Source organism: Leuciscus leuciscus (assembly GCF_965113295.1).
Source record: "Leuciscus leuciscus genome assembly, chromosome: 13".
Lineage (NCBI taxonomy): Eukaryota > Metazoa > Chordata > Actinopteri > Cypriniformes > Leuciscidae > Leuciscus > Leuciscus leuciscus.
The window spans coordinates 39,060,798-39,075,347 of NC_138737.1; the positions used below are offsets into that span (position 1 = coordinate 39,060,798).

General features: G+C 35.5%; 1 protein-coding gene and 2 long non-coding RNA genes across 4 annotated transcripts in view; 2 read left to right on the plus strand and 1 right to left on the minus strand.

Moving 5' to 3' along the window:
• The first annotated feature begins 206 nt into the window (after nucleotides 1-206).
• On the plus strand, nucleotides 207-6,998 carry LOC309513112. The gene is made up of 2 exons (XR_014211312.1): nucleotides 207-1,242; nucleotides 2,233-6,998. It is a non-coding gene; the product is annotated as an uncharacterized lncRNA (long non-coding RNA).
• dbnlb (drebrin-like b) overlaps nucleotides 6,131-14,550 on the minus strand; it is a 31,118-nt gene continuing 22,698 nt past the window's right edge. For both annotated transcript variants that reach the window (XM_082188754.1, XM_082188755.1), the window contains 4 exons: nucleotides 11,768-11,839; nucleotides 11,390-11,493; nucleotides 9,405-9,483; nucleotides 6,131-7,335 (listed from right to left, as the gene is read on the minus strand). In XM_082188754.1, coding sequence (XP_082044880.1) covers nucleotides 7,199-7,335; nucleotides 9,405-9,483; nucleotides 11,390-11,493; nucleotides 11,768-11,839 — 392 coding nt within the window. In that variant the 3' untranslated portion in view covers nucleotides 6,131-7,198. The remainder of the gene's footprint in view (nucleotides 7,336-9,404; nucleotides 9,484-11,389; nucleotides 11,494-11,767; nucleotides 11,840-14,550) is intronic.
• LOC309513076 lies at nucleotides 9,490-11,396 on the plus strand. Its single transcript, XR_014211276.1, has 3 exons — nucleotides 9,490-11,108; nucleotides 11,144-11,211; nucleotides 11,272-11,396. It is a non-coding gene; the product is annotated as an uncharacterized lncRNA (long non-coding RNA).

A 14,550-nucleotide genomic window follows, 5' to 3' on the forward strand; every position in this document is an offset into this window, starting at 1 on the left:
TTTGCACTAGAGCTACAGAGTCTGATTTGACTCATTCTCCAGCAGACGCTGATATGATTTCATCATTTTACCGCATAATAAAGTTTAGTTCACCCATAGACAAATGAAAAAAAAAGATCAAATATATTGAATAAAATTGTCTTTTATATAAGGCCTATCTTATCTTATCTTTTTTTTTTCATTTGTAAAATTTAAGATTTCATAATCTCATACTTTAAGATTAGATATATAATATAGCTACTTTTTTTTTTCTTGTATTTTTTTCAGTGAACATCATAAAACTTCTCAAAAAAATTAAAATAAATTATACTTTGATTTTGATAAGTAATAAATCTGAATGAAAATCTATGAAACCCTAAAGTAAATGTATGTGGGTGTTGATCATCATTGAAGGCAATGTTATCATCTGTTAGTTTTGATTGTTAATTTAAATCTAAATCTGAGCGATTTCCAACTTCCAGCTTTAAATGCGTCTGTCAACGTCTTGTACATTGATGACTCATTGGTGTCTCATAATAATTCATGCAATGTAAGCGTTAAAAGTTATTAACCCTTTCATGCATGGAGGCCACCACAGTGGAAATATATTAAAAAGCCTTTTTCTTGCGTATGCGTGCGTGGGTTTTGATGGCATAGTTGCACATCGACCCCTACAGTGAACACTAGTGCATCCTATACACTGCCACCAAGTGGCAAGACTTTGTATGTGGACTTTTTTTCTCCAAATCAAGATAGCAAACGGCCAGTCAAAAAGGCCAAGTTGATCGGGAATATCCATTCATTCCTTCTATCCTAAGAAACTCTTGCTGGTACATTTTTTTTGTAACATCCAAGGAGTCTTATCATTGTTAAATCTTCCAAGAATTGATTTTAGATTGGGAGGAAATTCTGATTAATCATCTGTCCACTAAACTGGACATCATGCGTACACTAGCTATATTTCAGCTTCAATTCATACCATTACTGTGACTGTTGTTCTTGAAAATACTTCATCTGTAGTAACTTTTTTGGCTGTAAATAAATGTATTTGTGTTATTATAGTATGTAACATTACATCAAACAAATGAATGCGTAACTTACTTGTAATGCGTAACTTTACTCGTAACATCAGAAAAAAGTATTCTGATTACATAATGCACATTACTTGTAACACGTTACTTTACTTGTTACATCAAAAACGTAATCTGATTATGTAATGCACATTACTTGTAATGCGTAACTTTACTCGTAACATCAGAAAAAGTCATCTGATTATGTAATGCATGTTACTTGTAATGCGTTACTTTACTTGTTACATCAAAAACATAATTTAATTATGTAATGCATGTAAGGCCCGCTATATTAGTCCATTATCACGTGTTCTGTCCTCACTCATGCAAAGTATTGGTTGGTTAAATTTGTAATACATTAATCATATGTATTTACTCTTTAATTCATCTGACTCCATAAATGAAAGGTTTTAATAATATCTGTGCCTCACTAAAAGTGAGCGAATGTTTGACTATTCCTTTTAACCATTAAATAAACAATGTCAAAATCAGTTGGAATAATCACATTGTAGCAATTTAATATTTCAGATATCAGAGATCAATTCCACAATCAATTCAAATATCTAGAACATGGTTATACATTGCTTACACCAAAGAATCTTACCCAGCTTGTACCTGAGATAGAGAGAGAGAAAGGGAAAGAGAGAGAGAGAGAGAGAGAGAGAGAGAGAGAGAGAGAGAGAGAGAGAGAGAGAGAGAGAGAAAGAAAGACCACCTATTCAATTCCACGTCCAGCCAAGAAGCAGCGCCAGAGAGGGCCAGAACACCTTCCTTTATTCTCTCCTGACCAGGTGACATGGGGGATGGGGTGAGACCACCCTCAAATGGCTTCTATCCCACAGAAGGGGGGTTGCCTTATCTGGCCTTATCTCTAAACCAGTTTTCTATGAACTTCTATAAACCTTATTTCCTTTTATTTGATCTATCTGGATATGAGATATCTGTACCACTCACTTTGAGACATTTCAAATGACACCGAAAGCATAACAGTCAATGATAAACATTCACATTAAACCATGTTCTTGTGTGAGTTCTTTGTTGTTAGTTCATGTGCTTGTGTGAGTTCAAATGTTAATTAGCCAGCCGGGCCCTTTTGTCCCATAAATCAGGCCTCAACCAGTATTTTCAGTCTTACATGCACATTACTTGTAATGCGTTACTTTACTCGAAACATCAGAAAAAGTCATCTGATTATGTAATGCACATTACTTGAAATGCATTAGATTAACATCAAACCTTGCAACATCAAAAAAGTAATTGATTATTTCAGATGAGATTTGAAAACAGTCTGAAAACATCAATAGATCAGTTGATTAAAGTCTGAGGTTCTCTGGCATCTTAACCACGCCCACTTTTGTGGCATTTTTCAAAACTTTGGCGTGAACTGACTGGTGCTGAAACAGGGGGTTTCATGACCCTTTAAGTGTCATAAAGATTTTTCCATTGTGAAATACACATTTTTGTAGTGCAAAAAAAGTTGCATCCTCATAAATGCAACATGAAAATGCTTTATAAATTTAAAAGGTATTTATATATCATGATAGCATTGATGTCTTTATTTTTTGCCAATTTAAAATATAAAATATATATATGTATACTGAGAATCACCATTGAAAAATGTAAATAAAAAAAGATAAATGCTCAGATGCATTACAGTAATGCGAATTTGTTGAGAAAATGTGTTTAATTATGATTAAAATAAGTCTTTATTGTCCTAAAACGGGTTTTCCTTAAAACAAAACAAAGAACTTATTTTCATGTTTTAGGCAAAATGTGACCAAGTTTTGCCAGATTTACTTCCTAAAGATAAACAACCACATCATTCATTCATTTTCAAATGATCTGGCTTAAAAAGCAGCAAATAAGTAATGGACCTTTCTATCACAGTGCAGACAAAAACAATAAATATTCACATAACGTAGACTGATATGCTGATAGTCTACATTATTACACATAAATATTTATATTTATCATAATTGTCTGTACTGTGGTTTAAAATTCATTACACAGAAAGTTAACTTTTGCTTATGCCTATTATATTTACTATGATTCATATTCCCTTATATAGGCACACTTCACCTGTGAGAACATTGGATATTACACTCATGTATGGTTATGGTATGAAACGACTAGGCTTTGATTCTGATATTGGTGGTGTAAGATCATAACGCTTATGTTAGGAATTAAATGAGTAACGCATGAACGCACTCATGCTGTGTGTGGTTTTGTGTGACTCGATTCAGAAGTTACATTACTGCAGTGAACAGTTTTACATTGAGTAGGTATTCCAGTTCAGAGAACAAATTTGCTTGTAGTCTCATGAGACATACACAATCGTTAAAATTCTCAGAAATCTGAAATTTCCCAAATTCCTAAAACATGATCAATACAAAACATAAAAGGAACCAATACGTTCCACATCGATCGGCCTATAAAAAACATTTTCTTAAAAAACATGTGGGGGGAAATCAGTTTCAAAAACATATTAGGCTATATATTTTAAAAACTATATTTCCTCAAGAAAATTAGTTTGGAATATGTGTGTCACATGTCACACGGCCAATTTGGCCAAATCTGTGGTAATAGCCAACAATACATTGTATGGGTCAAAATTATCGATTTTTCTTTTATGCCAAAAATCATTAGGATATTAAGTAAAGATCGTGTTCCATTAAGATATTTAGTAAATTTCCTACCATAAATATATAAAACATTTATTTTTGTGAGTGAATGCAGCACAATCGTGAACATAAATGCACAACTTTAAAGGAGATTTTCTCAATGTTTCGATTTTTTTGCACCCTCAGATTCCAGATGTTCAATAGTTGTATCTCGGCCAAATATTGTCCTATCCTAACAAACCATACATCACTGGAAAGCTGAATAAATAAGCTAGGATATATTGTTAGGATAGGACAATGATGTATACATCTTAATTTAAAAAAAATGGACCCATGTGACTGGTTTTGTGGTCCAGGGTCACACTCACATACATATATAAAATAAAATAAAAGGTAGTCTAATTTTATTTATATAAAAAAAGGCTTTGCTCAGGTGGAAATATAGCTGATGATACTCTTCCAGTACTGACATTATCTCTGGGTCAGCGAAGGACTTCCGCTGCCCTTTTTGCAGAAGTGAGTCGATATTTTCCATCAACACATTTCTTACTTCCCTTTTCAAAATAAAGTTAATATTATGCTAGACTGCATCATAACTCCATGTCCCACAGTTACCTCTCTCAGCATCTATAAATACCACACCTCACAGCACAGGCTGGATATGGGATAGAAGGTAGGCTAATATGGATGGAAAAAACAAAAGTGAATAACGTAAGAGGTGAAACGTTATCTGAAGGATCGCGAAACATCAGTTAAACTTTCAGTTAAAAAACAAGACGATTGTGATCTCTAAAGAAGGGGGAAAAGTACAGTCTCTTTTCTTCTGAAAATGAAACTGGGGGTTATAGAGCAAAAGAGAGAGAAAAAAATCCCCAAACGGCCATGTTGATTTCGCTTATTCCAGGAAACCCGTTGAGTGTGACACACACAGGTCGTAGATAGATCACTACAACTGTGGCTTTGGTCATGTATGACAGGGAATTCGCGTGAGAAAAATACTCCCTGGTAACAAAGTGTGTTTGTTTACATTGGAGACCTCAATTTAAAACTCACATCATGATCACCGTCATCATCAGCTGTCGCCTTCAGTGAACTGAAGTTGCATTTTCAGTATTGAGACGCACTAAATCGCTTCGTTTCCATTCGTGAGGATTGTTGATTGTTGAACATAATGAGCTGAAACTGTTAATCAGTTCATCGTTTCTACACGGAAAAGGACACTGAATGTGTAATGACCTTCAAATATGACTTTCAACATGTTGAAGATGTATATTTGAGATAGTTAAATGAATAGATTGAGTTTCTGTAACTTCTTATAATCATTTACATCCCTTTGAAAGCTTCACTTCCCATTCACTGAATCTGCATGCAAAAACAACTATCATAATTAGTGCATTAATCAGAATTACTCCTTTTGTGTCCCACAGAACAGAGAGAGTCGTGGGACTGGAACAACATGAGGGTGAAAAAAAATAATGTTTGGGTCAAATTTCCCTTTAAAAATTAACACAATTGTTGTGCAATTGTTCAAATCTTATGCAAAATAAGGTTTTATATTATCCCCTTTCCAGTGCAAAATGGGTTATAAAAGTAGGCAGAATTGTAATGTTAACTTGTGATACAGAGCCCCGCTCATGAAAAAATATGTATATTAACAATTCGTTCCCATGACTTACTAAATTGTTTTACTAAATCCTGGCCATGTTGTAATAATCCGTTCCCTTGTTTTAGTTAAATAGAAAAGAGGAAACTAATTCTTTCAACATGGCCATGATTTACTAAAACGAGAATCAAATGTTAATTCATGGCCACAAAATATTTATTAAATTTTTAATTTTCTCAATATTTGGAATATTTATACACAATATTTATTTTAAAAAAATCTATATTTATTTTTTCTTCTCATTATTCACAATTGATCTTCAGGTCTGAAATTTGTGTATATTCAAAGGGCAAAAATGATACTTGAGAGCTGCAGTAGAGAAGATTTTTAGTAAAAATGACTTTGTTCTTCACACTACTCATTAAAATGTTTGGGTCGGTAAGATCTTTTAATGCGTTTGACAGAAGTCTCTTCTGCTCACCAAAACTGCATTTATTTGATCAAATATACAGTAAACACAGTAATATTGTGAAACGTTATTACAATGTCAAATAACTGTTTTCTATGCGAATATTTTAAAATGTAATTTATTCCTGTGATCAAAGCTGAATTTCCAGCATCATTACTCCAGTCTTCAGTGTCACATGATCCTTCAGAAATCATTCTAATATGATGAAAACATTTCTGATTATTATCAAATGTTAAAAACTTTTTTTCCAGGATTTTTAAAAAAGAAATTCAAAAGAGCAAGTGCTTTTTTAAAACATTATAAAGGTATTTACAGTCTTTGTTCAATTTAATGCGTATTTGAATAAAGCTTTACGTATGAAGAATCTCAAACACCACCAAGCAGAAACTTTCCTTCAGCCTTAAAACTCTTTATTTATTTATTTTAATCGAAGTTACAATGTTGTCCAGACTTTTTCACAATGAGCTCTCGAGAGGAACTACACCGGCGTTGCATGACTTTGAGATGACACAGTTAATTTTTTGTTAAAAATGAAACCTCACACATTTCCTCAAAAATACTTCTCTCACTCTCGTATTGGCACAGCACTGACAGTAAAGTGTGTGTGTGTGAGTGAGTGAACTTTCTCTGAGCCTTGGCAAAAACTAAACACCAACCGGGACCCAGAGGCAAGATGATGAAAATAACGATGGTTCCCTGAAACCTAAAAATCACAGTATTAATATTCTCCACATTTCTGAGCAGACAGGAAAGCTGAGGTCACAATAAATCACTCACTGCACGTCTAAAACCGTAATATTCAAGCTGCATCCATGATTTTAAACATGTGCCGTATAGAACACAGCAAATAAACTCAATTCATCTACTGATTTCAAGACCCCTGTGCGGTGATCCTCAAGAAAGCAAGGCAGTCGCGCTCGGGCTTGTGGAGAAAAGAAGGCAGAAACCAAGGCAAAAACAGGACCGATGTGTTCTGACTACCACAAACATCTCTGGAACGATACACTGACTAGCACTGAAACGCTCAGAAGGAATGTCTTCAAAAACACTGAGATAAGGTTCAATCTAAAAGGATATTCGCAAGTCACAGGAATGTCACCACAAGCACTGATTTGATTCGCAGGAATCCGGCATGAACTGCCGGTTAAAGTGGTCGCTTCTCCGGGGGCGTCTGCCAGCACACGTTGAACTCAGAGTATTGTTTTTATAAAATTATAACGGCTCGAGTTGAAATAAAATGAACAAGACACTACCAATACAGTATGAAATATCAATCTCACTTTAAATACCCGCCCCCTCCCCCTCCCCGGTCACGTGATCGTCACCCTTTTGGTCCATGATTTTAGCTTTAGTCTTTCAAATCAGATATACCGGACCCGTTTGGCTCGTCGAGGGCCACCGATCTGCAGATGTCAGTGCGGTGCGACTCCGATCAGGGGGAATACATTGAGCGGCGCTAGATAAGTTCGACGTAATTTGCTGGGAACATCCCGAAATGTCCATCCGGACTGTATCCTCGCCACCAGCCTTCATCGATCATCTCGATGCCTGTGATGATGTCATCCGGGTCAAACGAGATCTCGGTGTCATCAGCTGAGAACACACACACACACACACATTAAGATCAGATCACAGATTAGATTTCATTTGAGTCATTTAAAGCACTTCAGTTTTGACGCACAGCCTTCCAGATTTACATACGCAAATATAGTCGCTCGACATCTTTGTTCTCGTTTAAACTACAGTAGCGAGTATCTCTGACCAAGCGCTCGTCAATAAAGACGTTTGGAGTCGTTGCGTTTCCAGTAGTTTGTTGTTTTTCCACCTCATCAGATTATTATTTGACTGGCTGCAAATGAACACTCGCTGCATGCTTATAGTCAGAGCCTAAAATGAACACTCGCCAAGCGAGTCTCAAGGCGAGACACTACAGGTGAATAGGGTCAACATTTTATCTAGCAGATATCACCATGAAACTTTCCCAGTTGATTACTACATTAAGATGAGAAAAAAAAAATGTATTACAAGTGTTCTGTAATTTAATGTTTAAATATGCAAATTAGGCAATATCTAATTAAATGTGCGCTAATTAGCATATACAAAAAAAATCTGAGTATTGGATAAAGCCAGGTTAAAAATGATTTTTTCATTGTGTTCACATATTAGATGGGAAAAGAGGGATTTTGTTATCCTGTAAATCAGAATATACTGTCAATAGCCTTAAAAAAATTATTTTCGCCTTGTTTTTTTGGAATAAAATGTTATATAAATCAGGCTAGGAATAATATATTTACAAATCCCTCCATAAATGTCTTCATAATAGAACTAGGTACAAGACTGGAAGGTTTGGTGTATATCGGCGCTACTGAAGTGGAGATTTCGGACTTGGAGAATGAGAAAACGGGCTTTAAAGATTTATCATCAACCAATGAGATTGCGCATTCAGCCCTTTTACTTTCACGATTGGTTGCTGATAAAAAGGAAATGGCCATATTTGGATCCGACAGGATTGTACAGGAGAGAGAGAGCTTTCCAATGGTATATGTGATGACAGTGTGCAGACAGAGATCACGGAGCAGCGGGAGGATTAACAACGCCAACTTTTGTTGAATTTATGAGAAATCTACAGACGCAAACAGACAAAGTGTAGTAGAATAAAGACCTAAATGTGTATTTCAGACGTTTTTTCACCACCAGTCAGAAAGAAGACATGTTATTGAAGACAAATATCCAAATATCTCAAAATTGACCAGTACAAAAAATATGTTTTTGCCTGCCGTGTCTCGCCTTAAAGTCCCCCTGTGGAGAAAATCCAGCTTTTAATGTTGTTTATGTGTCTATATGGTGTTTTTAATATGCTTTCAGGCAAATCATGTGTAAATTCATAAGTCGACAGCATTGCTGAGTATTTTCTCCTTAAAACTGCAGTGAACCAAAGACAGTCTCAAACACACGGTTAGAAATCGCTGGTGTTTCTGACGTCACAAACTACCTTGTAACCAATCAGATCAACGTGTGATCATCAACCAGTGGATCTCTGAGCTGAGTGAGTGAGTGGAGGCGGGGCTCATTTGCATATTCACAGAACCGAGGCAAGAGTGTCGAGTTACAATCAAGCTATTTTAAGGCATGACGACATTTTTTTTTTTTTAAATGCATCATTTTGGTGATCAAAGACGAGTTATAAGGGATACAATTATTGATACAGGGGGACTTTGATATTTATCTATTTCGGGTCCTGATTTAGGAAACAACAAGCACATGAACCGTTGTGTTGTGCTGCTTATAATTATCAAGCAGTAAAAACACCCCTTCCTGCCCAAACCAAGGCGTCTGTGGATGAGAGTCTGAAACGAGGACTGAAAACATGTTGTCCCGCTCCACTTCCCAGACGAGTGGAGGGAGGATTTCAGGATGATTTATGACACTTCATTCAACAACAGCAGCTCGTTCTGTGCATCATACGTCATGTGCAGAACTTTACAGTTCTCTCGATCGGATTAGAGAAGGTTTAAACCAACCCTTATAATCCCAATGAAATTTTAATTGGATTTGGCCAACTCTATGGTTACATGTGACTTTTTATTCCGACTGTGATTAAAGCTAATAATTAGGGTCCATGTAAATGCAGCTGGTGTTTATCATGTAAAAGCAATACTCACCGGCTTGGTAGTCGTACAGAGCCCTGGCGCAGACCCCACGATCTACCACTGTCTCATATGCTTTGTTCGGCTCCTCAACCTGGGAAAGATTCACAAATAACACACAAGAACACACACATTCAAAATCACATCCACTTAAAGTGATAGTTCACCCAAAAATGTTAATTCTGTCATTAATTAATCATTACTCAACCTCATCACGTGCCAAACCCATAAGACTATGGCCCTATGAAATCAGTTTTATTTTTTCCCAAATTCCGTAGAAGTTTTTCCCGAATTCAGATTCTGTTGACATTTTTTAAGACTGAATTTGAATGGTTAAATTAAAATGTTGTAATCAAAGGCATGTCTAATTCATTAAAATAATGAAAAGTACAATTAAACATCAATTTATAAAAAGTTGAACCAAAATTACATAATAATAATGTGGGTTTTTTGGTCAAATTCCATTTTATTTTTTTACCAAATTCTGCGTTTTGTGTTTTAGGTTTTCTGGATTCCATTTTAATGGTTCAATTAAATTTTAATAACCAAAAAGCATGTCTTATTAATTGAATTAATAAAATATAGAGGTAAATTATGTTTTTCTTTTCCCTCAAACAAAGCACTTGTGTTGCTTAATAAAACTGAGGTTCAACCACGGGAGTCACATGGATTACTTTAACGATGTCTTCCCTATTGTTCTGGACCTTGAGTGTGTAAATTGCATTGCTCCCAGTGGAGGACCAGAGAGCTCTCAGATTTCATCAAAAAGATCTTCATTTGTGTTCTGAAGATGAACGAAAGTCTTACGGGTTTGGAACGACATGACGGTGAGTAAATAATGACAGAATTTTCCTTTTTTTAACAATCGCTTTAAAGAGAGCATGGAATTGAAAATAGATGCTTTTAACTTTGAAGATGATATCAAAAGTTTGTCTATTATTTTGAGCTCATCAGAAAACTATTGAAAAAATATTGATGACTCATCCTGCACTACACAGAATATCGTCCAATCAAAGGCTCTCTAGAATGAGCATGTCCCGCCCCCAATTATTATTATTATTTAAAAATAAATAAATAATAAATTTAGGGATAGGATTTTGTTTTTGGCCGATACCGATTTTAACAAACAACTATTAGCCAATACCAATATAACTTTCGTCATTAAAATAGATTACTGTTTTGATCAAAGTTCAAAAACATGCATTAAGTTATAATAGCTAGTTTATTGCTGCATCAGCAAATTATATTCATTGAACATGGACTGGCAGATTGGTACATAAACTGAATCAGGTAATCAAATGTAAGATAACACTGCTGTATAAATTAAATATATATCAATCCTTATTAAAGTTACAAAAGTTATTTAATCAAGAGCAGTGAGAGATTTTTTTTTGTGTGGTTTTAGTTGTTTGATTAAAGGGGAACTGAAACGAACAAAACATAATTCGATAACATGTTGGTTATTAAAATTGTAAACAAATTAAAAACTAAAACATATATGAAGTTTTTCCCAATACTGAAATTTACATTTGTTGTTATCAGAGCGCAGCCGTGTTCGATGATGTCACTGGCATGGTACCACTGTCAGGCTACTCTGACTGATTTTTACAGTATGGACAGAGAACTGTACAAGTTAACACTAAAAACAGCATTTAAGTGAGAAATTGAATCATCAAATGAAATAATAAAACTGCATATTCTTCACTGTATAAATGAAACGTATACTGATTCTTATATCACTTTAAGAACTACAGTAATGCAGGGATCTAGAATGATTTCTTACAGATGTTTACATTAACTTAAGACAAAACCGACTGTTTATGTGAACCTTGTGTTTTTGACACTTTAAATGCAATAAGATGATAAAGAGACTTTAGTTTAGTGCACGCGCTGTGGCTGTGCATTGCGTTTAGGCGTGTAACATTCACATGTAAGGCTTTGTCTCTTCTAGGTTTTACTTTTTGTTGTTGATCTAATTCAGAAGTGGTTAGTTCTGGTACCTGTGGTGGTTCCTCATAGATGGCATCTGGTTCCACTACTGCTTCATATAGTGGCTGCTTTTGTTCTACAGGCAGTTCATAATTATCACTGACCGCTTGTACATCTGAGATATAAAAGACAAGAGAGGAATTATTTGCCGTCTCCTGTAACAGCACACCTTCCCCACAAGGTGGTGCTGACATTCAGCCGAGTGAGTGACACAGATAAGGGCTGATGATGACAGAATGACAATGAAATGAGACAGCCTAACAGCCAAACAACTGATGGGAGCTGATAATGTGTGTGTGTGTGTGTGTGTGTGTGTGTGTGTGTGTGTGTGTGTGTGTGTGTGTGTGTGTGTGTGTGTGTGTGTGTGTGTGTGTGTGTGAGAATCCCACCTTCATACTCTGGCTCAGGTTCTTCCTCTGGTTCCACATACTGAGATCTGGGTTGTTCCTCAAAACTGGCCTCTACTCAAAACACACACACGCATGGAAACACCCAGAATCACACACATGCATGGTAACAAGCACACACTGGGAGCGCAGGATCTGTATTCTGACACACAGATGAGTTTGAGGGCGGTATGACCAAAATATGTCACTGTACGACTGATGTTTTTTATATCACAGTAACCATATAGATCACAATACAGTTATTTTACAAGAGATCTTCGTCTCATTTGAGTGTTTTATTTTTTGATGTGGAGCTTGACAGATGCAAAGTAAAAGATCAGATCATTAATAACAGATGTTTCAAATCACACTTGTGATTAAAAAAAAAAAGAAAAGAAGGTTAAATCACAATATAAATCCGAATTGACAAGCCATATTCAAACCCAAGTGGACTATAATTTTCTGGAACTGCAGAATAAAGATGTAGAATTTCTACATGTTGCACAGATTATAAATTACTGTTCAAAAGCTTGGGGTCAAAAATATTTTTTTTGGAAAGAAATCAATACTTTTATTCAGCAAGGATGTATTCAATCGATTGAAAGTGACAGTAAAGAAAGACTTTTTTTTTTTTGCATTAATCAAAGAATACTGGATTTTTTAAAAAAAATACCGTTTCCATAAAACTATGAAGCAGCACAACTGTTTTCAACATTGATAATAATCAGAAATGTTTCTTGAGCATCAAATCATCATATTAGAATGATTTCTGAAGGATCATGTGACACTGAAGACTGGAGTAATGATGCTGAAAATTCAGCTTTGATCACAGGAATAAATTACATTTTAAAACATATTAAAGTTGTTTAAGATGGTAATAATATTTCACAATATAAATGTGCCCTGTTGAGCTTAAGGACTGGTTTCAAAACCATTAAAAAACTCCTACTGGCCCCAAACTTTAACAGTAGTGTACCATCATAACAGCCAGCCCTAGTTTGAGTCGATTAATCAGTTTAAAGGGACAGTTCACAGAGAAATGAAAACTGTGTCATTATTTACTCACCTTCATATCATTACAAAACTCTATGAATTTCTTCCATGCAACACAAAAGGAGAATTTCTGAAGAATATTCTGGCAGTGAAAGAGGACTGAGGCTTCAAGCTCCAAAATAACACACAAAAAAGGAGCATGCACCATAAAGCATCATAACTGGGGCTGGGAATACACACAAATTTCACAATTCGATTTGATTTCGATTCACAAGTTTGCAATTCGATTCGATTCAATATTGATTATTTTGGATATCAGGATATTATTTGGATAAACAAATCTCTTAACTAATGCTGTAACTATGGGAGTCAGTTGTAGCCTATAGGCTTCATTAGCCTACTATAATATTGAAGGTAAAAATGAACTGATTTGTATACAAACACTTAAATTACACTTTTATTTATTTTTATAATAATAAAGTTATATGAAATATAAACATTTAAATGGTGGCTGTCATAAAAACTTGCCAGATTTATTCAAACGTGCATTAAATAGTAAAGAACATTAAAAATGATATGTAATATGGTGCATATATTTAGCAAAATGCTCCTCTCTAGAGTTAATTTTTCTAGCTGACTGAGAGTTTATGGTCACTGGATATGGTTTTTCTGAGGTAAATGTGGCGTCACATGACATTGTTTACAAGCTGTTTTACTGACATCTTTCCACGGATGAAACACTGAGCGATTCCATGTGACGATACGGATTTTGATAAGTTGTACTCTATCTATTAACACACTTTCAGACGCTCATTCATGTTTATTTCGCGCTGTAACTGGTGTTATTAAGGCGGAAGAGAAGATCATGTGCTTCTCTAGAGCTGAGCCAGAGCGATCTCACGCCACAGCGACAAAACACTATTTATGCTTTTGAATTTCATAAGAAAATGGACATAATTTGAGAATCGATATCGGATCGTAAAAATGAGAATCGATTAAAATCGAGAAATCAATATTTTTTACCCAGCCCTAATCATAACAATGGTCCATATGACTCGTGCACTATATTTCCAAGTCCTTCTTGGCACGCTTGTGGAAAAGTAGCGATGCCTAATTCATGAATCATGACCTAACCATTCCTTTGAGGACGATCTTTCCAATTAATCGTTTGATCGAATTCACAAAAGCAGCCAAATTAGTTCAACTCACTCAGTCAGAGCAATTAACAGCTCACTCAAGGGAAAGATAATAGACTTAGGGTACGTTTACATGACAACGATGTAGTAAAAACGTTTTTCCTTTCCGTTTTTCACGTACAAATGAAAGGTTTGTCAAAACGCTCCCCGTTCACAAGGATCCGTGAAAACGACTAAATCGCTGTATGTCACTTTATAAAGAAACACTACGCGCCTATTGAACATATAATACGCATGACGTCACAAATTCATGTTTTTGTAGTTTACATGGAGAGGATAATGGTATTGTTTTCAAAATCCTGCACTATGAAGCCTGATTTCAAAAGCTTGTGTTTTCAGGCTCCCCAAAACGCCTTTATCGTGCAAGTGAACGACCAAAACGCATCAAAAGTTCTCACGTTTTTTTTTTGCTGGAAACAATGTGGTGTAAACGACCCCTCAGGGCCAAATAAGCATGAGACCACAATCCCATAAAAGCCCCGATGGGAGTGGAAACATCTGCGAGCGAATCACTGATGATGCACAAATTAAAGAACACAGACGCAGCAGTTCATTTCAGGAACGACCCGGGCTAATTTGCACTGGGCCACAAACAAG